Raw genomic sequence first — 26,384 nt, 5'->3', positions numbered from 1 at the left:
AAAGTAGTTTGGGATGGGAATTGCCTTATATATATATTTCTGTTTACATGAAAGAGAATTGTGTACAAAGTCAGAGCACTGCATTGCATAGTTGAAACAGCACCAGCAATGTGAGCAGCATGATATCAAACGAGCAACAGGGTCGCTTTAAGAAACCAGAAGGACACTGCATCCTGAAGCTTACTGATTGTCGGGCTGAGGGGGACGCTGAAGCAGCAGCTAAAGACGATGTATTTGTTGCAAACTTTCCAGCATTCAGGCTTTAGTTGTTCGAGTTTGATACTCCCCTCTGTGGGTGGAGAAGTCGAAGGACTGGCTGACGTCACCCAAAGAGCAGGGATAAAGCGCAGTGCCCGCAGCTGTGGGATGAGTAAAACTTCCTAAGAGGTATACAAGGTCAGCTGCCCTGTGCGGCAGGTGCTCTGCTGACAGCACCCTTCCCCCTACGGTTCTGCTGCTCACACAGACCTAAGGAAAAAAGAACAGCAACCCAGAAAAAGCTATCTACAATGCCACAGAACGTTATTCTCCAAGGACCAGCACCCTGGGGATTCAGGCTTTCAGGAGGAATAGATTTTAACCAACCCTTAATCATAACGAGGGTACGTACTCTTTCCATTTCCTTTCTATTTTCACATTTATTAGTCGTTGCAGGGGTTTGCCCTTTTCTGGTGTTCAGAGATGCAGATGAAGCTGTGAGCAGATTAGCAAGTAGTTGCTAGTTCTGAGGAGAGCCAGCTGAATGCTAACAGTTCTTTACAAGTTTTGTGTGACATGTTCCTGGGACTGCTTTATTGGTCTGACACTTTAACTGCATTTCTACTTATGCCTCAAAAAATTCAATTCAAGTGCCTTGGCAGCAGAAAAACTCCGGCGTGATTACCCCAGGCATTCAGATAAGAAAATCAGTTTTGAGCCTACTAAAGGCCAGACCCTACTTTTATCATTTTCACAACTGGCCTCTGTGATCACGGGGGGGACAAGACCGCTTGGCAGCAGGTCCTCATGTCTGGAAGTTTGTGCTTTGCAAACTCCGCGCCAACTTTACAAGACTGATCTGACTCTCATTTAATTAAATCAAGTTCTGATTATTGCCATCAAAGGCAACAGCACCTTTTTTACACATGTAAAGGTTTTCATTTTCATGAATGCTAAATCTGTGGATTATTAGAAAGTTATCCAGTTCTGAATATGAAGGAGATCATTCTTTGGTGTTTTCTGCCATATTTAGAAACATAATTTAGCATAGCCTCTAAGGAAGAGCAGGAATCCGAGCCTTCATTATTTCATGGGTTTTGAGGTATTAATTGAAATTTATTTAAGAAACCAGTTACTCAGTGAATGGAGCATATAAAACACTGCCTGCTGTCCTGCACCTACAGGCATAGATCTACCCAAAAGACAGGATATGTCATTTTGATAATTTGCATATTTTGAAAATCGTGTTCGATCCACATCAGACTAGAATTAGTTCTCCTTTTACTTTTGCTGCTTTTCAGAACCTCAAACACACCACATGTGTGTTCCATGAGCCTCCAGATCACCAATGCTTTTTTTTTTTTTTCTTCAAAGCCCTGCACTATGACTCAATGTATACACTATGCCTGGTATTAAATAAACATCAAGAGCCTTGAAAGATGGATACCGCTGGCGATGTCTTGCAGTAAATATGCTTCTAAACAAGAGTCTGTAGAAGGTTTAAGGACCAACCTTTCACATATTATACCAGCAAAAATTCTTTTCATTTGATTACTTATTCCAGATTTATATAAGCATAAAAAGAAATTATTTATTTTAAACAGAAGTAAACCAGAGTGCTATTATTTGACTGTATGTAGCTAATGTCATGTTCATAAGAAATACTCATAGGACATAGCAAAGCCTTTGAAGAAACAGGAGACAAAAACATTGAATAAAAAAAGGAAAAAAAAATCTCTGGATGTTTTTGGGCCTTCATTGCCTTTTATGGGCCTCCAAAAGAAAAATAGTTTCCATTATCTCTAATGAAAAATATTTTAGCGGTGTCTGGTTTGTATTTTCTTTGTGTTTAGATTAAGTGCAACAAAGTTTAAAACTGCAATAACAAAGGATGTTAATATAAATGTAACTTTCTAAAGAATACATTATTTTGCAATTGACTCATACCTACCAAATGCCTCACAAGACATAAGTTATAGGTTTCTAGCATATTACAAAAATGCTCAAAAGTCACATTTCAAGTAGAACTACAAAATAAAATACACACAGAGAAAAATAACATGTTTGCTTAGCTCAAGTTCAAGAATATTAATGGTAGATTTGTTTAAAATTAATATTTTTGTTGCTGCAGCACACATTTAGAAGAATCCCTAAAGAAGTACTCATGCAGTACCCCTTAAGAAGTAGTGAATATTTTGCAAGATCCATCTGCCTTTTCTGGGGGCCTAGGCATTCCTTTCTTATAAGGTATCACCAGCAGCCCATTCACATTTGGCTTAACTGTTCTGACAAAAAAAAAAAATAAATTTGCCATTAAAACAATAAATAGAAATTATTTTTAAACACATTTTGAATAAAATAATGGGAAAGATGTGAAGTTTGATTGCTTATAGTCCTTGTTCAACAAGAGAAAGCTTTTACCAGGACTTGTCAAGAGAAACAGACAACATAAGAGATCATTAACTACCTGTCAAAAGAACAGATGTCATCAAGAAACCTATCCAGAAATTGTTCTGTTGTTTTGACTGTTTCAATCAAATGCAAAAACCACAGATCATGTTCACTGGGAGAGTAAAAAGAATAGGAGGGGACTAAAAATAAAGATACTCAGATTCTATTACGGTCAGAAACAACGCTAACTAGAAATAATGAAAACTTTTCTTGAAGTAATTGGAATTTACATAGATGCAAGGAAATTACATCAATGAAACTGATCAAAATCCTAGTCTTAATGGATCTGAATAATTTCAGTTTATTCAGTCCAGAAGATAATATTTTGGGTTAGGCATTTAGAGGAATGCAATCCTAGAATGCAAGTCATAGTGAACAAAGCGTAACAGGAACAACAAACTTGTAGAGGCTGGAGGGGGTGGTGAAATATTATCAAATGTAGATTTAAATTCTATTCTAATATAAACCTTTACAGATCACAATGCAAGTATTTATAATAACTCAATTTTATATTTAGCCACCCTGTCTGCAGGTATTCATAGCTCTCTTCAGAAAACACAGAGCCTGAAATATTTATGAAGATGTAACATGATGAGCTTCACAAGTCTACTAACAGATGCAGGGAGGTTTTCTTCAAAGTTTCATGGGAGATGTTGCCCTTCACATAGTTAAATAGTTATCTAGTCCCTGACAACATCTGAATGCTCAGATTTGTATTTATCCAAATCTGAGATACCTAGGATACAGGAGTTTTGCCATACAGACATGTCCTGAAGAGCAAGGCAAAAATTTTCCCAAAGCACCAGTAGAATCTACCTCATTAAGCCAGGATGAGCAAGCAACAAACGCTACTGTCATAATATGATTCTGGGTGTTAACAATACACGTTTAATGCATCACTAATAAGTTCCTTAAGAAACAGTATCACCTACATTACTGAGGTACCCACAATATCAATATTATACCCACAATACAGCGTGATCTTGCAACATGCAAACTGGTCCCTTCCTGTAAAATGTAGGCTGCAGTATTTTCGCTTGTTCCCCTTCCCCATCAGCAACAGTTGAGACTTCCCCCTGAAATATTGAGAAGAGCTGGCACCCAGCCATATTCCTCCTACCACATCCTAGCAGCCAGTCTCCAGCCCTTTCCATCAAACCCAGGAAGAGCAGATGAGGGAAAGGATTATACAAAGGCAGGTAACTCTGTACCACAGAAGCCCTGGGCAAGTAGAGCTCAGCACCCCCATCAAGTTGTTAAGGCCCAACAAACACATCCCAGAAGCCTGGCAATAATCAGTTCAGCTAAGGAGTAGGAAATACAGACTCCTGGCCCTCTCCCTCCTTCCTCCCACCAAACGCCAGTAATCCCATTCAACCATATAGTAGCACACTGTCACAGCTGGTGACAGCATGCTAGAACAATCCAGTGGATTGTGCATTACCAGCGACACAGTGGGTTAGGCTCTACTAGCAGCGCAGCTGCAGGGGAACGTACCACGCTAGACAGATATGCTACTTTATAAGGCAGGATCACCATCTCCGTACATTGCTGCAGTATGCCACAGACACAGCAGAGGATCCATTGTGACACATAGAAAGCATAATCTACTGAGTAACCTGTGAAAGACTTATTCAAGCAAGCTTACTTTTGAGAGGCAACGAAGAATGGCTAGTTTTGCCCATTTGGGATATTAGAGCATCAACACCCACACTCAGACGCTAGGAATCCTGCTGCCATTTGTCGTTGCACACGTGTCCACAACATGCTAAGCAAAGTCAGGAGCCATCCCAGGTTAATGGGATAAGCATGATCGTACCTCTACCCCTGTCTTTTCACAATAATACAAGCAGCATCAGTGTAGTTCATTTACCCTCAGAGCTGTTGAAGTTTGAGAAACAGACAATTTTGGAGTCTTCAGACTTAAGAGTTTATGAGCAACTTCCTTGATTCATACTCAAACAGATTATTCAGACACCTTAACGGTTTGTTGACCACACAGTACACGAATCCGTTCTTTTGGAGAGTGAGGGGCTAACAGCTTCCAGCTGGTCACAAATACCTATTTGGAAAGTTTGCCTGACTTGATAATAACACATGCATTGCAGTTTGTTCCAGTGAAATCAAAAATAAGTTTACATGCTGGAATGCAGAAAAAGCCCACAAAACAAACTGCAAGTTCTTGGAGCATTCAGACCCACTTAACAGAGAAGGACAGCTGGAAAGAGGAGAAAATTATGCTATTTGGCTAAATTTTTGTCATTATTTCAATACTGATACAGTGCAACACATATTAAAGATAATATTTCTATTTGGCTTTATGCTGACAGTTAGTACCGTCATCTTCAGAGGCAACAAGTCTGCCAGGTTCACCATAGATAGGGTTCAGAACATACTGGAGTTATACTGGGCAGCTTAGTCTCTTCCTCTGCTGGAAAACTGGGGAACACTGGAATTGAAGAACATTTCCATAGCATGCTTTCCAGTCCTCCATAACACTTAATTACTTTTAATAATTGAGACCACACTTGCTTTGGATGTTGCAGAACATGGTGAGAAAAATTCTCTCCAATAGCTTTTTCACCTCATATACAGCACAGATCAGAGAACTGCTCTTGTAAGCAAGACTACATCAACATTTTTGTCCTTCACACTGCAATTCATTAACTTCAGAACAAGCAGCTATTGTTATTTTGAATGAAACAAGCCATTTCCTCTGTTCTGCTGTTCCAGAAGGACCATACTCCAGAAGCTTATGTGCTACATCCATCAATTTCATGTTGCTACCTTGGTTATCAAAGGTCACCTAAAATAGCAATACACACTTAAGCGACCTAAATCCCACACAGTGGCCAAAGATCTACGTAAATGGTATGGTGATATGAGAAGTCACCTGTTTGCAAATAAAGGCCTGGAATTCTAGAACAAGCTTTAGTAGCATCTAAGGTCATGGTCTCTCTACAATACTTATTTCAAAACAGAATTAAGTTGCATTTCAATTATTTTAACTATGACGTAGACAATTATCAACAAGCCCAAGGGAAAAGTAAGTACAGAAAGATAAGCTTAGGGCTATTTCTATGAATGCCACTGACGGTGGTACATTTCTGTGAGGTATGAATTGCACCATAGAGATCACCATGATGGATCAGGGCCACTAGTCTCAAATGCAACGGGACTTAGAGCTAAGCACTTTAAAGAGTTCACAGTCTGGATCAGGCATCAGTAAAGAGAAAAATGTCATTTCAGTATTATTAGCATATTACTGATTACTTAGCAACACAACACGAGAGGCCAGGCTAGCAGAAAACACACTAACTGCTGTATTTGTCCTTAAATGTTTTAAGACCTCAGGTAGCTTTCTGTATTATCCTGACAATGGCATATCATGCACATGAACATTAAGTAGCACAATTTCTTAACAGTTCTATTCTTCTGCTATTGCCTGGAGTTGTAAGGGAAAAACTTAACTTGGGGTTTTTTTCCCTAGCAAATTACACAGTGGTAGTTGAAACAGAAGATTCAAAGACAAGCTACAGTAACTACAGAAATCAGAGTGAAAACCATTTAATGCAGAAGTATGAAGATAATTTCCATCTAATTTGAAGTTAGGATGAGTAAAACATTTATATGGTGATCTGAGAATAGAACTGCAAGAGGGCCTGGCAAAATTAAGAACTCATTTTTGTAAGCAATCATATTCTTGTTTACAGGCCCTTTCCCTCCCTAACACAATAGGAAATAGGGAAGCATGGTGAAGTTTATTTCTCTATCAATTTTCAGGTATGTATGATGCTTAATTTTTTTTTTTTTTTTTCAGATTACACCTGGAAGCAAGGCTTCAGCTGCCAACTTGTGCCCTGGTGATGTTATTGTAGCTATCGATGGTCTAAGCACAGAGAACATGACACATAACGATGCCCAGGAGAGAATCAAAGCAGCTGCACATCAGCTTAGTTTGAAAATAGAAAGGTATGTGTACACATCTACATACTACTGAAAGAAGATACTACCCAACCAACCAACTAGACAGTACAACTATTATATAGTGTAACTCTTTAAAATAGTTTTTGATAATTTCACAAAACCTTTAAGATTACAGGCACCCAGACCTACCTCACCAAGTCCAGATAAGACAAGACTCCCCAGAACATGTCTCCATGGGCACAAGAAGAATAGCTTCCCTCAGGCTACTCACCGCTTTTGTTGAACTGTGAGCTGTACCACCCACTGCCTCTGCTAACTCCACAAGTCCTATGTTTGCCGCCAGTAAACAAACAGTTCTTCATATTTGGGGGAAGTAATAAACCCCTCAGCTAGCCGTCACTTGTTCAGTTACCACCCTGCTCTAACACTCCCTTAGCCACAGGTGTTCCTCCTGCTCCCAATCACAAAGCTGCCAGTATATCCTCCCAGTCAAAGGAAGAAACGTCGTGTTAGACTTTCATAAGGGGTGACAAAGCAGGAGGTTTAAAGACAACTTCTTTGGCCACAATGTATTAAACCAACTACAGGATTCTCAAAGCAATGTTAAAAGCAAAACAAAACTAAAAAAAACCATCTCTTACCTAAACTGCAAGAGTCCAGAATCTTTTTGCATTCATTTAACGGGTCGGACACAACGATCTTCAAGGTCTTTTCCAATCTAAATGATGCTATGATTTCTCTCAGCTAAAGCCAGCAAGAGAAACAACCTACATCTTCACATCTCCTAACTGAGCTTGCTCAGCCTTTAATCAGAATCACCTAGCACACTTCCAGCTGTCTCCAAGAATCAGGCAGCTCTGATTGACCTGAGGCCCTCAGGGAGGCACAGCACTTTATTACAGCTGATCACAATTATTTCTTTCCAAATACAGAACGGGGATGGGGTGGGATTTGAAAGGAGCACTGTCTAATTACTACAGCGCACACCACAGTTAAAAATTCCTACCATTAGTTCTAGGTTCTATTACAGATTGCTATATGCTATTTAGCAACTCTTAGGAAGCAATTTTCAACATACAAGTGTAATTGCGCCTATGAAATATGTGCATATGTTTTAAATGCAAAATATTTGTATTTATATAACAAACAACTAGATTAATATTTAACATTACACTATTTTAAAATTAGCTGCCAACTTTCACTTTGTCAATAAAAACAGAATTGTAACTGAACCATCCCTGGAGGTGTTTAAAAACCTTGTAGATGCACTCCTTAGGGACATGGTTTAGTGATGGACTTGGCAATCCTGGGTTAACACCTGGACTTCATGATCTCAAAGGCCTTTTCCAACCTAAATGACTCTAATATTCTATGATATTTGCATAGTTTTTATCTCTGGCTAGATGACTGAAAGAATCATCTGTGCAATTTCCTATTTACAATTGCACATATACTCTGCATACCTAGATTTTGTTCCTGCACTGAAAAGCAGGCTTTACATGGATATTGTTATCATAAAAAAAGACATTTGTGTTGTTGTGGTTTAGGATTATTACTAATATATTCACTTATTTCTGCAAAATAGTCTAAGGACCCAACATTAATTCTATCAACCATTCAAAAAACAAAACTGTAAAATGTTTGGTCAGCTCAGGTCAGAAAGGCACTAATTGCCCTTTCCCTTTGGAAACTGCTAACAAGTAATTTCCCATTGTTCATAGCATACTTAATTTTTTAAAAAGTAAATACAGTTTTATATATTGTTTACATACAGTACACAGTATATATCATTGAAGTATTTTTATGTCAAAACATTTAAAAAGCATAGAACAAAGTGCAAATTTTCAAGCTGCATTATATTTTACAGGGACATATACAACTCTATACAAATTCAAGTTATTTAAATCCTGCCTTTCTTTCTTTCTAGGTCAGGAACTAAATTGTGGTCCCCACAAGTTTCAGAAGATGGTAAAGCACATCCCTTCAAGATAAATTTGGAAGCTGAACCACAGGTATGAATTGTTAAAAGTTACCTAACCATTTCTATTCACCCTTTTACACTCTATCTCCTTTGTGGTCATTAAATTTTTTTTAATAACACTTCATGCATTATCTGCCAGTTTAAGCCAATACAAAGAACCACAATTCTGATAGATCTGAACATCATTTTATCTGACTGGATGGTTTTGATTTTTCAGATATTAACAGAAACAAAATATTATCAAGTTACAACACATTCTCATTTTTCTTTAAAACTGTACATATCACCATAGTTTTATTACAGAAAGAAAATACTTCCTTTTATTCTGATATGGTTTAAGTTGCTTTAACTTTTTCAACAGAGATTCTTCATCATATAAGGAAGTCCTTCATTCAGGAATAAATGTCAAGTATCAAAGCAATGCACTCATCACATCACAAAAGTAATTTTGATATAACAGTCAGTTAAATAGAGAGATCCATTAATGTTGGGTCTCTTTACTTCCATACATTTTTATACTACACCGCAGACCTGGAAGTTACAAATTTGTAAAACTCCCATGTACTGATCAATAAGTAAACCATTCAACACTTCTGACCAGCAAAGTCTTGATCCTTGTATATGACCAAAGCCAAATCAATCAATTGAACTCCTCCTCTCTCTTCAAAGTCACACCCAGCCCCTTGTGCAAAGCTATGAGCCGAAGTCTCTGCATTGTTAATAGCTAATTAGCTAACTACTGTCTACAACTAGTACTTTATTCCTTTGTCATTCCTCTTTAACCTACATGAACATTTGCTGTTCTCTCAAGGTGGGGGAGGGAAGAGCATTCTGCTGATCCTGGAAGGCCAGGATCAAAGCAAGTATGTCAAAGTATTTACTCTGTGCTAACCTAGAAAAAATGTAAGTGCAGATTCCATTTCAATAAATCCTACACAATCCACCAATCCTGTTTTCATGGCGACACCCCCAAACATAACTATGGTATTTCAGTGTTCCAGTTCTTTCTCTACATTCCAATCCAAAAACTTGCATTAGGTGATACAGCGAACTTCATCAGAAATAACATAGTCTCTTCAGCAGTAGAAGATAGTACAGTTAAGAAATAAAACTATTTTAAATGCATATTGTTGTGGAATAGCTAGGATACATGTAAAATAGCAACAGAAAAAATTCACTAAAAAAGCTATAAAGAAAACCATGTAGGCATGTATGACTGGAGAGTAATCCCTTTGCATGAAAGCTACATTCCTAAAAAGGGTAGTTACTTAAAAATAAATCACAGGGTTTTACTAAGTGCTACTTGGCAGACTATTGAAAAGAGTCTTCATTGGGCAATCAGAAAAACTGTTTCTCCTAGATTAAAGAGCCAAACTCTTCATTTTAGTATATCTCTGTCTTCCCTTCCTAGGAAAATCAGGAGTACTGAGTATATTCAATAAACAGCAGGCCTCAGAAAGGCAGCAATGCTTGTAAACAAACATGCTAAACCATTCTAGGGATGATTTATATTTTAGATTAAATTCTTCCCTGCAAGAACATCCACCACTGATCTCCCTGTGGAAAAAAAAAAATATCTACAATTGCTGAAATTTTAAATGAAGTTTTACTGCATATTTAGTCACAACATATGAGACCCAGCAGTGTGTATACTAGTAGTGAAAACAGAACAATATCAAAGTTTCTTTAACCTGAGATAACAAATTGTTGCACAACTATAACCTGTGATGTTGGCATCCTATTAGAGTTTGCTGAAGTCCAATTATAAATTAAGACATTGAAGCCCATAGAAATGGAGTAAAATCCAAAAGCACTGTAGTGCTACCTCAACTGTAAAAACAGTTTATCCAAAAGTATTGTATGCATTGACTGGTGTGCAGAACTGGGAAATCACTGAGTTCTATAAAAAGCTTTTCCTCCATTTATATAATAATTAAAATTAATTAAAAGTCGTATGTATTATAAATGTAGTCAGATTTTTTTTTTCACCCTTGTCAGATAGGCATTTCAAAGTTCACTAAAAAAGTCTGACAAAAGTCATTAAGGTACATTATAAGCCAACTAAGTAACAATAAGAGATGAAAACATATAATCTTCTTAGTAAGAATCTAATTTCTATTTGCAAGCTAATAACAGAGAGCTATAAATGAAAGTAAAACATATTTTAGATTGCTCACAAATTTGGCCAAATACTTGGGCAAAGAATGCTCACTTTAATCAATAAAAATTATTCTACAGATGCTTGGAGATGGTTATGTGAAAACTGATAAATACTGTGCTTACTTGTAGCTGTGGAACGAGGAACCTTTACACTGTACCAAACTTTTACATTAGGCTGAGCACCCTCAGAGTCATTTGGAGATTGATGTAGGCAATTGTCATAGCACAATGGAAGTTCCCACTGTTTTTTTCCTTTGGGAAGAGGAAACTGAGGCAACCATTCTAGTAATTGTTATTACAATGACTATTACAGCAATAAGTGGCTGACTGAGAGCCACTCCTGAAAGCTACACATTCCCACATAAAAACCAGCCACCTAATTTTGTTAGTCTGGAGCAACCCATAGCATGACAGCTAAACACTATTAGACTACCTGAAGTATTACTAATAGAGTCACACTGTATCCTGTATAAAAGCAATTTAGAACTTAAATTTCTCAAAGAATATAATTAGAATGAGAAAATAAAACAATCTAAATGGCAAACTGTTAATTATTATTATAATAATAGTATATTATAACAAGAAAAAAATTTAAATCCTTTCTGCTGCATTGTCAATGTAAAAAAATACTATGGCCTGTAAATTTTTTCTCAGTTACAATGCCTTTAACGTCATCTAAAATGACTTTCTTTCAATTTCCACAATTTCTTGAATTGTTTTTCTTTGAGCTTTTCTTTTTTGCTTCTATCTTTGCCTTTGAACATTTTGTTCAGTGAGACCAGGCTTTTGGCCGTGAAGGACATTATACATTCCTGGGAGGTATAAATATACTATACACATAGATAAGGATAAAGATCTAAAAAAAATCCCAATTCATTATTCTAAAAAGTTTATTTATAGTCTGTTACCACTTATAATAAAGTTTTGAAACAATGTAATTGTGCCAGTCTAGTTTTGAGGACTTACCCCCTCTTCTATAACAGCATTGAGAGATAAAGATTTTAGCCACATGATACCTCCAACACGTAAACATTTGTATACTGTCAGCAATTATCCCCAAGGAATGCCATCATATGGTCCACGTTGGAAGCATTTCTACAGATTTTGAGAGCTACATTCATTCTATTCCTGATACCTATATTAATGCAAAATGTAGTTAGCCCTGCAGAAAGGCCATCAGTCATCTGGAAAAAAATTAAGAAATTAAATACTGTAATTCTCAAATGTTCCTGATTAGGAATCAACAGCCTCCAGTTCTCATTTAGCTTTTGAACTGAAGGAGGACTTTTCTCAGATTCAATGAGATCCAATAAACACAAGAGCTGGACTATTTTTGCTGCTGTATGTTCTGTCACTGACATTTTATATGAACAGATAAGTTAAAAAGAAAATGGAATTTAAGTCTAACTAACTGCAAATACTTGTTTCACAACTGTTATATTGTAAACATGCTATTACGGTGCCACATGTCTTCTGTGCTGTTCATTTGTCAACAAGAAATTAAAAAGAGGATGGAATTACAATGTTCATGGTTGTTTTTGTTCGTTTTGTATCATACATGGATTTAAATCAATTTTAAATACATTGACATTAATGTCTTTCATTAAGCAGACATGATTCTAAACACTAGTAGATTATTTCCATTTACTAATACATTTTGTTAACTGCAACCCAGTTCTATAAGACAGAACCAAGGAATTGCAAATAAAATCTTTGTGCTTATTTATCTGACTCTTGCTTTCAGTAGCCTCTTACAATGCAATGCTGCTAAATATTTTCATTTAATAAAACTGCTTTTTACTGTTTGCATTTTATGGTTGCATATTCCATATATCCATGACTTTTCTTTAGGTCTGTTCCTAAATATATTTCTGAAACTGTTGTTTCAAATGAAAACAAAGGGCAAACCCACATTCAGGTTTTCATAATTTATATAAATTATTCACCAAAACTTTGAACAGAGATTTGATATTGTCTGAGAAAGGAAATACTGCTCTGAGAACTGAATAAAAATCTACATATGTCAAAAATGTGCCCATACTTACCTAACTTGCTCTTATTATCTTGATTTATTCTGTGGATTTGAGTATTCAAATATCTATTTTGGGGTCTGGTAATAGATTTTTTCAAACTGGAAATTTTTCTAACATTCCTGAAGGCTAAGGTAATCTAAAAAAGGCATTTCTGCATCAAAATTTTACAGTTTTATTTTGCAGAACAAGGAGACTAGTTTGTACAGCTTGCAAGATGTACATGAAAGACCACAATTGCACCTGAGTAATTTTAAAGCTGAAAATGTTGACTGTGTCACCATTAAAAATATGTGACGGCAAATACCAGACAGCCTAAACTGTACACAGCGATTAAGCCAAAATCTTCAGTACCTAAGTTACAAGCTTCAACAATTTGAAGTAAATACTCAGCAGTATCAGAACTTAGACTGACTATAGGTCATATCACACAGCGGGATAGCATCATAAATACAGAAATGGTCTATAGTATTGCAGATGTGTTCCTAGTACACCAACCACACTCAAACCCAAAGCCAAATCAGAGAACTCGCAAAGATTTCTACAACAATTGAAGTATTAATGACCTGTGCTATCTTAACATTCCAAGTTCCAGTCTCTAAAGAGACCAATACAGATTGTAGAGACCTATTTGTTAGGAACAAGAGCTTTTTATTCCATATTGATGGAAGTTAAAGTGCTCTTGCAGCACTGTCTCCAAAAAGCACTGCAGGACATCAGGACAAGGTGATGGACTACAGCTGCAGATGTTCTTCACCACTAGCACAGAAAGGGGGAAAAAAAACCCCTCAGTAGTGACAACACTATTTTTTCCAAAGTCTCTTCTTCTGTGGATTAGGGATGACCTGAGCTGACAGAGACTCAAAGGAGGCTTTACTAAATATGCACGATACCAATAAGTGAATTTTCTTCAGTCTTTATCATCCCTAGACAATCACTACAGAACATTTAAATTCTCTGAAAAGTCAGCATAGATTTTGTTTCCAGATTTTACCCCTATGATTTCCACAAATGGAGGAAATTTCCTGGGTCAACAATGAACAAAATCATATTCCAGAAATAAACAAACATAGGCAGAATAATTAACAGTTTACCCATTTCTGGGTTTTCCTTATTTATGATGATTTCACATTATATTACACAATGTCACAGGTTTTGATGCACAGATATGCTTCAAAGTATGGAACAAGTTCAGAAGAATATCCTCTAACTGATGGACATTCAAGACTATTTCAGTTAAAAGAGGTGTTGAAAATTACGTGTTTTCTAGGCAAGACATTTACAATAAAAGCTTCATATTTGCAAATCCCTTTTATCATTATGCAACAAAAATGCAGAAGCCAGAGATAAGCCCTAAAGCAAAGCAATGAAGCTAACTACATGAAGTGTTTCTAAAAGAGGAATGTAAACAGTGCAAAATCTAGAGGACAATACAACAGGTTAGTACAATAGTCATCCCTCCCATTTCTTCTTTACATTGCACACTATTTACAAATGTGGACTGCCTTCTGTTTGCCCTGAGGCAGGAAAATAATAGTCTCTGAATGTGTATGGCTTAAGTAACATACAGAAAATTCATGGAAAAATGCTTGCACCAGTTAAAAATTAACAAAATCACAAAAGTAAAAAATGCAGAGATTAACAATACTGATGTCAGATTTACTCATTACTAGCTTGGGTGTGCATTGTAGCTTTGTGTATTTTGTCTGCCTATCATGTACAGGAATTCAAGCCTATTGGTACAGCTCACAACAGAAGGGCCCAGCCTTTTGTTGCAGCAGCAAATATTGATGACAAAAGACAGGTAGTGAGCTCCTCCTATAATTCTCCAATTGGGCTGTATTCATCTGGCAATATTCAAGATGCGCTTCATGGACAACTGAGGGGTCTCATTCCTAACTCATCACAAAAGTGAGTACTTGCATTTACTTATGATACATGGTCATTGGTGGTATGTCACTATCTGTTCCGTTTTCAATTGGAAAGTCCAGCTCTTGCTGTTTTTTCTGATAATGAGTTTATTGATTATCCAAAAAAATGGTGATAAATGAAGCCAATTTTTTCCAACAGAAAATTATCCATTCAGCACCATAGTAGCAATGCCACAGGTAGCTAAAATTTGCCTTCTATGTTGGGCTGCAGCACTGCCTACCATTCTTCTCGTATAACTGCGCTTTACTCTGAATGTTTCTGAACACTAAAGCGATTGTATTTTGAGTACCAGGAATGTGCAAACTAAACACTGTTAATTCACTGTTAGAATTTTAAAACTTCTTTAGATAATTTTTAACTAGAAATAAGCATTTGTAGGCCAAAGAAAGTTATTTTAACCCTCTTTTCTTTACAGGATATGAACTACTTTGAACACAAGCATAATATTCGGCCCAAACCTTTCATAGTCTCAGGCCGAAGCAGGTTATAAACTCTGAGTGCTGTGCTGGATTTGGATGCATGGTGTTATTTTTTAATGGATACTCACCGTTCACATTAATAAAGCATACTGATGCGTTTGAAATTTACTTCTAGTAGTATATAGGCTAACACTAAAAATAAATAAAAAATGAAACGGTTTACTTGCAGAGATCAGGCTTGAAATTCAAATTTCTGTTTCCAAAAGAAAGCAGGTCCACTCTCCCATCTCAATTATATTGGAAAAAGTCTGAAGTAACTGTATTCGTCAACCTGACTCACTTTACAGTGTAGCACCAGATATTGTATACTTATAAATCTATGGCACTCTGCAATTCTTCTGGCCAAATGAAATACATATAATCTGTTAACTTGCTAAATGAAAGATAGCTAGTGATAAAAATTATCATCTAGGCCATTCAGAGATTTTACGTTTGCTTTTCAGCAGCCCTCTATTCAGAAGGCAACTTAAAGCAGAGCTAAAATAGAACTATTTGATGCCACAGACTTGTAAAGCTGTAAAATGTAGAAAAGCTTATATATTTACATCCATCATTTTAGTGTAATATTCCTCTATCATAGCTGGGAAGTAAATGCTTCATTTACTATTAATTACATTATTAAACATAGAGGGAGGGAAAAGCAATGCAAACTGTGGCTAAACGCAAAAGAAGCTCAAAAGCACTCGAGTGATGCAATATGTTGTGATGTTACCCTTTACCCTTGCTAGCAGTAGCAGTTTTTACCAGTGGACTCAGTGTTCTGCATTTCATTCTGAAAGTTTTAAATGACTGCATTTCAATTATACTAATTTAAGTCTCGCAAACTACACCAGAAAAACAGGATAATTAATTCATGTGTTCAAAGGACAATCTCATGTGGATTATCAGTTTTGTGAGATGTGTTAAATTTTTCAACCACCTGAGCAATAGAGGAGACTGTAGAAGATGGGTAGAGTCCCATCCTTCTGTGAACAAGAGCTATCAATGTAGAACACCACCGCAGTGGAGGAAAGGTGCCCATCTCTCTTTGCAGTCTGATCCTGATACAGGTTAAGTGGCAAACCAGTCCTTAGCAAACATGCATGGCCTCTAACCATAGGCAGCACTTACATACGGTACCTAAACTGACTTCGGGGCCACTAGGTACCATTTACAGATACCTAATCGGATTTACAGAGATTCAAATGAGTATATCGGGAACCTAAGTGCCTAAATCAGAAACCTCAATTACACAATATTTTCCATTAAAATATTGGAGTGAACGGTCATTTTCCAGCAACTCAGGTAGAGAAAAAACCCACGAAAATTAACTTGGCAGCAATACAAGTTAGCTGTCAGGTATTCTAGCACTGGAGAAGTCTGTGTTTACAAACTGCAGAATGACCGATGCAGGGTGTTACATCTACAAAACCTTGGCTGTCACACTGTTTGTCTGCTACTTTTTCATCAGTTTGGCTCAATAGATGTCCCATGCTAAACACATCGAAAAACAGCCACCTTGATCGACTGTAAATATCCTTTAGGACAGGCAGCTGAGGCTAAATAGGACTTTGACTAAAAGAAGAGCTGATTCTGGACTGAGGGTTTGAGCTAACAGATTGGATGTTAGCAACAGTTTTGGACTTTATTTTGTCAAAACTAACTGGAAAATATATTTAATATATAATTCTATTTTATTGATACTTATATTCTGTTTTAACATTACTTTGGCTGCTCATAGCAAGAGTTGTGATTTTTCTAGCCTTTTCCTACTACTTTCCTCTTACTAACACTATCAACACTGACAAAACTTACTCTACTGCAGGATCTAAATGTGGTCTTGATTCTTCAATAAGTCAAGACAGTAAATTTGTAAGTTGTCCCCGTGTGAAGTTTTTGGCTGGCTCATGCTAGGTGATGATGCAGAACTGTACTTTTGCTTTAAACGCTTGCCCACTATTTCTGGTATTAGCTTTGTTTTGATATATCTTTGATGGTGGAGTATGTATTTCCCTTTACCTTTTTGAGAAAGTGGTCCTACACAAATTCCCCTCTGAATCAAAGGGAGAATTTTGGGTTGCCTTCACCACCCAAGAGTAGCTACTGGGCAGAAAGAATACTGTATAATCAAACTGGGAAACGGAGTATTCTCCCAGGTTTACGCAGAACCATTCAGCTTGGAAAGAACAAACCACTGCCCTGACATGCAGGCTGGAGGAAAGAGATTAAGCATTTATCATCTCATAGCTCCAAATATCACATAAATGGTAACCAGTGACTGTGGAGAGCCTGGGTTATGTGCTGTTACACAGCAACAGCAAAGAAACATCCCATAACAAAGAAAGCCTCTGAGGTGCTACGGAGAAAAGACCGAAGTGTTCAAAATAGTGGCACTGAAAAAGACTGGGCTGAATGTTCACACTATTTTACTAATCCTTTTCAAGAGATGTCAAATTAGTGTGCAGAGCCTTTCTTAAGTGACGCTAAGCAACACCAGTATTTCTAAAAAACTGTCCAGCTTTTTTGTTACATATAAATTATATGTAAAATCTACTTCAAAAGTAGTAAAATTAATTCCCTGAATACATATCCATCGTTCTTGTGAAGGACCACTTTACCTTCCACTGGAAACACTGTAATTTAGAAATGCAAAAGTAAGCCTGGCTGTTTTACTATCTTTTCTTCTTTGAAATGTTCAACAAATATTTTAAAAATGAAATACATTGTTAAACTAATTTTAAAAGATTAATATCTTATTGTAAGATTTAAAGGAAATCTAGGAAAATTTGCATTCATCATTTTACACTACTTTATAGTAGTCTCTTCAACTGTGGACTGAGATGGTTGTGAGGTACAGTACTGGAATGTTGTGTCTCGGATTCCAGTACTGCAGGTGTTTATTCTGTCACCGACATGGACAACTCACATAACTTTTGTAAGCTACCCTTTTGTAAATGGTAGTTAAAAATGTAAAGTAATGTTATGTTCTGAATTATCCAATTTATCAAAGAATTTTTACTGTCTTTAAAGAAAATGCATGCCAGAATTTCAAGGACTGCTTTATAACTGGCATTGATATATTTACAGGAAAATACTTTCCAATGACTACACATACTTTTGCTATTCTCTGCTTTTTATACTTCTGCTTCTCTGTATCTGTTCTATTTATGCTTTTCAGCCCTGTTAACATCACCGTATTCCTGTACTTTTGTCTTTATTCTTTATAATCCGATATGCATTGCACACTCTTCTGTAACCTGGCTATTAACACAGTGGATGCAGCACTCCTTCAGGGATTGACTGTGGCAGTGGACGCAGTACCCCCTCTTCAATTAGCACGGTTAGCTCTATCTGCCCTAGCGAGCTGAAAGCAGTGTCTAAGATGGCCCCTAACATTCCCTTGGAAATGGAGCTTCCCGGTGTCAAGATCGTACACGCTCAGTTTAACACACCTATGCAGTTGTACTCAGATGACAATATCATGGAAACACTGCAAGGCCAAGTGTCTACAGCCTTGGGGGAAACACCCATAATAAGGTAATTAGAGCAGATATATATATATATAAAGATATAAATATATATATAAAGATATATATATAAAGGTAGAAAAATATCTTTAATATTTATAAATATACAAAAGCATTAATAATATCGCACTGTTTCTAATGAAAATTGGTTAAAGAGTTAGGAAAAACCTAAGTCATTCAAAGTCATTCAATATTTTTATTAAAATATTAGTAATTTACTATTTTTAACCAAAAGTATTAAAGGAGATTTCAGAATTAACAAATATTTCATAGGAAAGAATCTTGTATTTGTCACTAATAAGTAAAAACTGATTATACTACCTGGACTATTAGCTGACTGACCACTCCAAATCAAGATTCTCATTCCCTCCAAAATTCAAAACTATTATAATTATTTATTTAACAAGTATTTAATAACTTATTCATCTTAATCTAATAACATATTATTAATAATAAATTTATTCCAACTGTTGAAATTCAGGTTATGAAGCTTAGGAAATCCTGCAGATGTTTACAGTGTTCTAGATATTTAACTCTCATTCAGGTTAACTTGTTCAGTACAACTAGCTCTTTTCCAAAAAGAGCCGGAATCGACTTTGTAGGCTTATTAATCCATCTTTGATTAATGAATTCCATCCATTGCAATGACTAACAGTCAGGTAGGCACCTTACATATCTGGATAACAATGATGATTACCCAGTAAAAAGTTTTAAAACACTATCCATTTTTTTTCAAGGGACAAATCATTGTTCACGTTGCTTTATATTCACTTTTGCACAATAGTAACTTACTTTTCTGTTTCACAACAGTACTTTTGTGTAATTAATGTAATTCATTATATGTATGGTGTAAACTAAAGCTAATTACTAATATTTTAAATAAGCACCAATGAGCTTTCTTCAGCACCTTGCACAATTGGACTGTTACTAACTATAAAAATCATATTCATATAGAAGTATTTAATTTAACCCTATCTGATGAAAAAAAAATCTTAGTTCATCAAGTCTTTGCAGAGTAGTGTTAGTCTACTGCATTAACATTTATACTCAGTCACAAGTAGAGAAAAGAAAGATTTGGTTTTTCTTCATTCTGAAACCATTAATTAAGCCCAGAGTAATCAGATTTCACAAATGTCTGTGGCATTCCCAGTTCAAGAACTGATTCTCTACACAGGTTTGAAATGTCTCTTTTGTTGTGGGATTGGTTTCCACTATGTATGCATTTAAAAATATTATCTACACCTTTGTGTCTGTTTTTTTGCCTTCTATATGTAATTGTATTATCACTTGTCTGATATCTATGAATATTTCAGTAGAGAGGAGAGAATCAAGGGTTTGATTAGCCATTGGTGAGAACTGAAAAACTAAGCTCCTTCTATTCATTAAAAACTTATGACAAGAGAAGAAAGTGGTAGTTTATTCATCAGTTTAAAGATGATGGCTCAGAGAAATCTATTGATTGATGAAGATGCAAACAATTAGCATAAGCAACCGGGGTCACTGCCCAGCTGCTGCTACTCCTACTGTGCCATTTGACAGCTTAAATGCTACCCTGGGAACTAAATCAAACCATTTAAAGCAAAACCCAGTCTAATTCCTTGTGGAATTAGTTGCTTATTTCCAGGGGAAACTTACCTAAGTTTTAACAGGCAGTAGGAGACCAGTGGTAACAGGAAGTTTAACCTAGACATCTATATATATATATATAGCAGTGAGGTAACAGACTTCATCCAAGTATATTTGGACTTTTTCAATTAGCCCCAGCAGCAGTTTGAAATTTACAGATGCCACACATTCAGCCTAATTCCTGCCAGTGCATATAGTCATCTACTCTTCCTCTCATCTACTTAGGATGTTAGTTATCATGATCAATTTAAAACATTCAGCACAGTTTAAACCACCATGAAATATTCTCAGTAAAATCTTTAGCTCCTGGGTCATCAGAAATTCAACCATCAGCTGTTGTTTGGACAATGATTTATATTTTTATGATAAAATTGGCATTACAAAAAGTAAGCCATGTCCCATTCTAATTAAATTAAGAAATACAATTTCCATTCAGCAGTGTTCACCTTACAATGCTTCCTGCTGTACTATACCTACTTCACTCTTTTTTGTCATCTCCATAGGTTAAATTAGTAGCAATTATCTTAGCCAAATAAGCACTATATTAACTAGTGATTGAGCCAACACAGAAAACAAAGAACACCTTCACATCATGATACTCTCTCAAAAGATTTGTTTGCTTAGGTTTTGGCTGGCTCTACGTAAAGATATGAGCTGTGACTTTAACAACACTTTTGAGGCCAGCTGCTGTGAAAATAGAACTTCTGGATACTGTACCAAAGAACACCTGGCAATACAGCAACTGGTTACAGGAATGCAACTGCTTTGAGGTTAAACACAGGTACTGGCCTATTTCCAAATGCCGTTAGAGCCAGAACGGTAACTATGGAAATACTTTCATGAGTTTGTAGATTTATTTGTTTCAACAATTGCACAGATTATTTTTTTCAGCACTTTTTAGATCAAGAAGAGGCTATACAAAGCAATGCTACCTGGAAGAAAGTCTTTCAGTAGTAGAAACACACAGTATTTTTGTTAGGTTCCTGAATCATATTCTATGTCTGGTAGAGTTATTGCTTTGAAGTTACATTTATTAAACTGCTTTACCTGCTTTTCCTCCCTGTAATACAGTGACCCAGCTCCCAACTCAGTGCCTCAGTCTGACGTGTACAAGATGCTGCATGCCAACCAGGAGGAGCCCAGTCAACCTCGCCAGTCTGGGTCCTTTAAGGTGCTCCAGAATTTAGTCTCCGAAGAAGGTGGTTAATAATGACATATTCTACCTGTTCAAAGCATTTTTAAATGTTTGTGGGAAGGGGGAATCTGAGGAGAAAACACGTGTGATCAGAGCTGTAAGAATTTCTGAAAGCCCAATTCTTAATCTTACAGATAGTACACCAGCCTCCTAACATTTTTCCACCTCGATTGTATAGCTAGCAATCTCCTGTGTGAATAAAATGGGGGTGCTAATCACATTTTTAAGAATCTCCTCTCAGATTTTTAGATCATTAATGTACAAAGCTGACTTTAACTGAATATCAGAAAGTTTTATGTGAGAGAACTTCTGGGACAAGCTGCATGTACTCATGACACCAAGTAAGAAAACGCTCCCTTCCACATCCAGGAAAAGAGAAATTTAAACCAACTCCTAAAATAAGTTTTACCCATCCCCTCCTCATTCTAAATAAAAATTGAAGACCACACTATAATTTACAGTCATGTTCCCTTCAAATGAAGAAGTTTTCAAAATAGCATTACTGAAGGCTGCAAGTTTGTTGTATTTACAGTAAGTGTAAAGAACAAAATACAATCAAAAGTAACCTAAAAGATAAATATTTAAAATTTTAATTTTTCTGTCTCAGTATTTACCAGAGAAGAGATAAATGCATCTAATTGTGTGTATATATATATATATATAAAAAATTGTGGGATTTTGCTTGACATTTTCTTGTATTTTGCTAGTTTGGGATTCATGTTACTAATCTTTCTGAATTTGTTGTATGGTTATTTATATAAATAAGAAGCTTTCTAACAATAGGTCTTGACTATGTTATGTTGCTATGTTAAAGCCGAATCCTATTCCTTCTCCTTCTATACCCAAGACCTACTATCAGAGAATCAGATGATATCTGTGACACAGAGAGCACTATATATATAATAATTTTTGTACTTACATTTTGGTTGCAGCTACACAATATTTTTCCCAATTCCAAAGAGCTGGAATCTAGCTCACTAAACTTGTATAGAGAAACTTCATTGTTTGTTGATACAAGTGAAAGCCTGTAAACACATCCAGAAGTGTATTTACAGGAAAACTATTTTACTGCATCAGATGCTTTTATATTAGTCTGTACATAATGGATTTTTTTTTGGTTCTCAGACGGACGCCCTGTGGGTACAAGAAGCGTGAAAGCACCTGTAACAAAGATACCTACTGCCATGCCTGGTGTCCAGAAAGTGCCACTGTGTGACAAGTGTGGGAATGGGATTCTGTAAGTTATCTCTTTTTGGTTCTAGAAATGTCTTGTTCAACTACATGTTCTCAAACACCACCACAGACTACAGGAATGCTTTCCAAGTGGTGGTCTTGGTCTCCACTTGCACTGGTAGAAAAATGTTTCTAGAGAACAGAGATGTAGAAATATATTGTTCTAAATCACAAATTATTCTCAGGACCTTTTGCAAGTCAATTATTAACACATACATAACGAAACCAGCATTTACCTGTGCTGCATTGTCTCAGACTGTGAAATCTCAAAAGTTTCTTTGTAGTGTAAAACATCTTTCTCCCAGCCCAATGTAAGTACCCAGAAACTTCTGTGGGACTATTTCAAAACCACCAGATTTCTATCCGAATGACATCACTAACTTCAGCAAAGAACACAGGTGATGATGAGCTCAGAGAACACAGTCACTGTGAAAAAAGAAAAGTGGTTTTGAAACTCATTTTGTCACCACTTTGATAGCTTAGACTGTGTTTTCTGTGTTGTAACCAAAGTAAGATGTTTCTTCAAGCTCTAGTTTTCTGATGAACTATTGAACTATGAGATCAACTCTATGGCTTTTTATGTCACTTACTCAAACTCAGCTTCCAACCTTAAATTATGTAGTAGTTGGCAAAACCACCAGATGAACAATCTAAAAGCCTTAAGATAAATACCTAGAATGAATTTTCTGTCATATTGTAGTTTCTTCTCACTTTACATTCACATGAATTAATTGGGTTTTTTTCTTTTAATTGTTTCCATATAGAGGAACAGTGGTGAAGGCACGTGATAAATACCGGCACCCTGAATGTTTTGTGTGCTCTGACTGCAATCTCAACCTGAAACAAAAAGGCTACTTCTTTGTGGAGGGCCAACTATACTGTGAAGCTCATGCACGAGCTCGCATGAGGCCACCAGAGGGATATGAAGCAGTTACCGTTTACCCAAAATGTTAGTCTTAACACACAAATATATGCATGCACACAAAAAGTCATTAACAGCTTAGAAGTGTCAGGACTTCTGCCTGATTCCGAAGTAGCAGCTTGTAAACCTTTTCTTGTGGGATTCTGAGGGAGGTGGAAGTCCCTATTAGTCAGCAGTAGCATACTATACCAGTAAAATTCTATTAAAATATTGCCTTTGAAGTTGCCGGTATAACTCAACGAAGTATCAGCTAAAAGAGCTGTACTGAAATAAAAAAAGTGAAACAGCTGAGGTGTTACATGGTTACTACAACATGTACATAGGTGCTGTAATCAAGACAACATCTGTGCAAACACCCAAGTCATCAAAGTGTTATAGGCTGGGCCCTAACAAATGTAGAAACTTGACATATCATTAGAAAAGCAGCTATTTTACATGGATAGTACAAAACAAACAGTGGTTCATGTCTGCTTCCACCATCTATTATTCAACTACCATTAATGTATGCCAAAAATAGATTTTGCTTACTTTGCTTTAAATTTGGGGTTATATTGACTTAAACTTTGGATGCAGCAACTGTGATAAGGAATAAATATCAAGTCATACATTAAAATGGCTAGTATAATAAAGACTGTTTAGTAAGAAGCAAAACAGAAGTTCTATGTTGTTTTAATGATTTGCAATGAAATCAGCTTTCACATCACTTAGCAGCAAATTGTTCTGAAGCATGCACACACATACATTGGTTTTGGGAAAAAAAAAACAACCCTACACTAATAGGAACTCACTGCAAATTCAGAATGAAAGTAAATTTTAAAACTTTTCTGCAGAAAATGGTACTGGGGTTTTGTCTGTCCTTCAATTTCCGTAAGAGAAACAATGGGGAAATATAATAAGTTTATTGCTGGTAAATTAAAACTTGGAAAACTTTAAAAATAAATGTAAATTAAAATATGCAAATGAAAGATCTTCTGTAAAAAGCCTGGTGAAGGCCTAAGGGAAAAAAAGGCTGAAGGAATGCAGTTTTAAAATCAATTTCTGAAACTTTTAAGGGCTACATTGCTTTCAAGTAGGTGCCAGCTACATATACACACCTAACTGACAAGCCAAACCTTAGTATTTTCAAAAAATATCAACGTAATTAATAAATGATTCATTGGGGTATTTTGAACCCGCTTTAAAGCAGAAAAATCTACAAAATTTTATATCAAGTCTACAAGGCTAGCACAAATTAACAACTCAGTGGCAAGCAATCTTACATATTTTCCCATTCTACAATATAAGAAACTTAAAATCTGAGAAGAACATGGAATCAAAATAATAAGCTGTATATACTTCAAATTTATTTTTAAAATTCAGATGAGTCCAAAAGCTTGAAATACAATGTCCACATATTTGAAGACTTTTCAAAATGTCTTAAAGTATCATTTCGGAATGTAAATGTTTCAAAAAATGTTTGAGTCACTGCACTTATAGTTTATGTCTGCATCCCAAAAGTGGACATAAAAAAAAGTGTTGCACTCTTTTAAAGGTTAGTTCCTGAATTATTTTGAGGGCACAAAACATAATTCTGCTCCTCATGTATCGTGGAGGCTGTGTAGCATTTATATTTATCCACTGATAAAACCCATAAAATAAATCTGAAAATCCTTTTGAAAGTGAAAGTGCACATAATGTCTATTTTTACAAACCTGAAGTGTCATTGGTGTTTTAAATTATTTGCTTAATGTTCATTTCTTTGTGGAGTACCTGAAGGTAAAAATAAATCTACTACATACAATAAAGATTCTGCGTTTCTTTTCAACTGGTATGAAAAATGAGAAACTGTGAGTATCAAGTGACTTCACAATAGTAGAAGTTTGGCATTTATGCTTCGGATTCATCAAACTGCTGGTAAGAATGAAATACAACTTTTGCATTAGGCATTTGAGGATATAATCTGGGCAAAATTAGTTTTCTAAAACTGAATGAGATCATGTGTTTTCAAAACTGAAGACCTGAAACTATTGCAACTACACATCATCAGTAGGGTAACACTCACCTGTCTCGCGACAGTCTAATTCCAGGCCAAACATACCAATTGAAAATGTGGGGAAACTCTCAGAAATGTAGATACAAAAACTGTTAGGTTAAAAGAAAGTCACAGAACATGACCTGATGCCAAAACTCTGGGGAAAGTTCAGTGGTATTGCATCATCACATGGTGCTATTTTGAGAGGTTTGAGGTTGGACATGACTTTGATAGAATTAGAAGGTAAGCCTATCTAATTGCAAGTACTGACCTAATATGAAAAGTTTTACACCAATATAATATAAAGCAAATCTTAGATTTCAGTTAATGCAGATTCTGAAATCCTTGATACTGATAGAAGAGAAAAATAGGAAATTGAATACAGAGATTTAAATGTGATAGAAAGATATAGCAATTCTCTCTACTGCGTGCTCAAGGCTGAATTCTTTATCTTAGTAGGGTGTCAGTGGTTCCTGGCACAAATCCTCTACAGTGTCCAGCTAAAGAGCTATCTACTTTATCTTCTGGCTTAAGAATGGCATAGCCAGTAAATCATGATAGCTTAACACTACTATGCCTTTCAGCTGTGTCCAGACTTTTTTATATATGTATTACAAGCCAAAGAGAGCCATGGCATTTATATTTAGATGGAGAGAAAGATAGGAAGTGTGATTTCACATGCTTGTTATCTCGACTCTTCAGATGTTGATCAACAGGTGTGAAAAGCTTTCCC

At 36.0% G+C, this 26,384-nt stretch overlaps 1 protein-coding gene across 2 annotated transcripts; it reads left to right on the top strand.

Annotated features, from left to right (window-relative positions):
* Nucleotides 1-25,424, top strand: PDLIM3 (PDZ and LIM domain 3). Of its 2 annotated transcripts, XM_080373782.1 has the most exons (8): nucleotides 8-602; nucleotides 6,470-6,621; nucleotides 8,504-8,588; nucleotides 15,095-15,162; nucleotides 18,411-18,674; nucleotides 21,362-21,489; nucleotides 22,611-22,722; nucleotides 23,483-25,424. In XM_080373782.1, the coding sequence occupies exons 1-8, from the start codon at nucleotides 510-512 to the stop codon at nucleotides 23,670-23,672; spliced, it is 1,092 nt and encodes a 363-aa protein (XP_080229908.1). In that variant the 5' UTR covers nucleotides 8-509; the 3' UTR covers nucleotides 23,673-25,424. The 2 variants fall into 2 exon arrangements, with proteins under 2 accessions (XP_080229909.1, XP_080229908.1); XM_080373783.1 differs by lacking the exons at nucleotides 15,095-15,162; nucleotides 18,411-18,674 and adding an exon at nucleotides 14,471-14,658 and having other exon boundaries at nucleotides 1-602.
* The last annotated feature ends 960 nt before the right edge of the window (nucleotides 25,425-26,384 follow it).

This window comes from Falco punctatus (assembly GCF_963210335.1).
Source record: "Falco punctatus genome assembly, chromosome: 1".
Classification (NCBI taxonomy): Eukaryota; Metazoa; Chordata; class Aves; order Falconiformes; family Falconidae; genus Falco; species Falco punctatus.
This window is presented reverse-complemented; position numbering and strand designations above follow the sequence as displayed.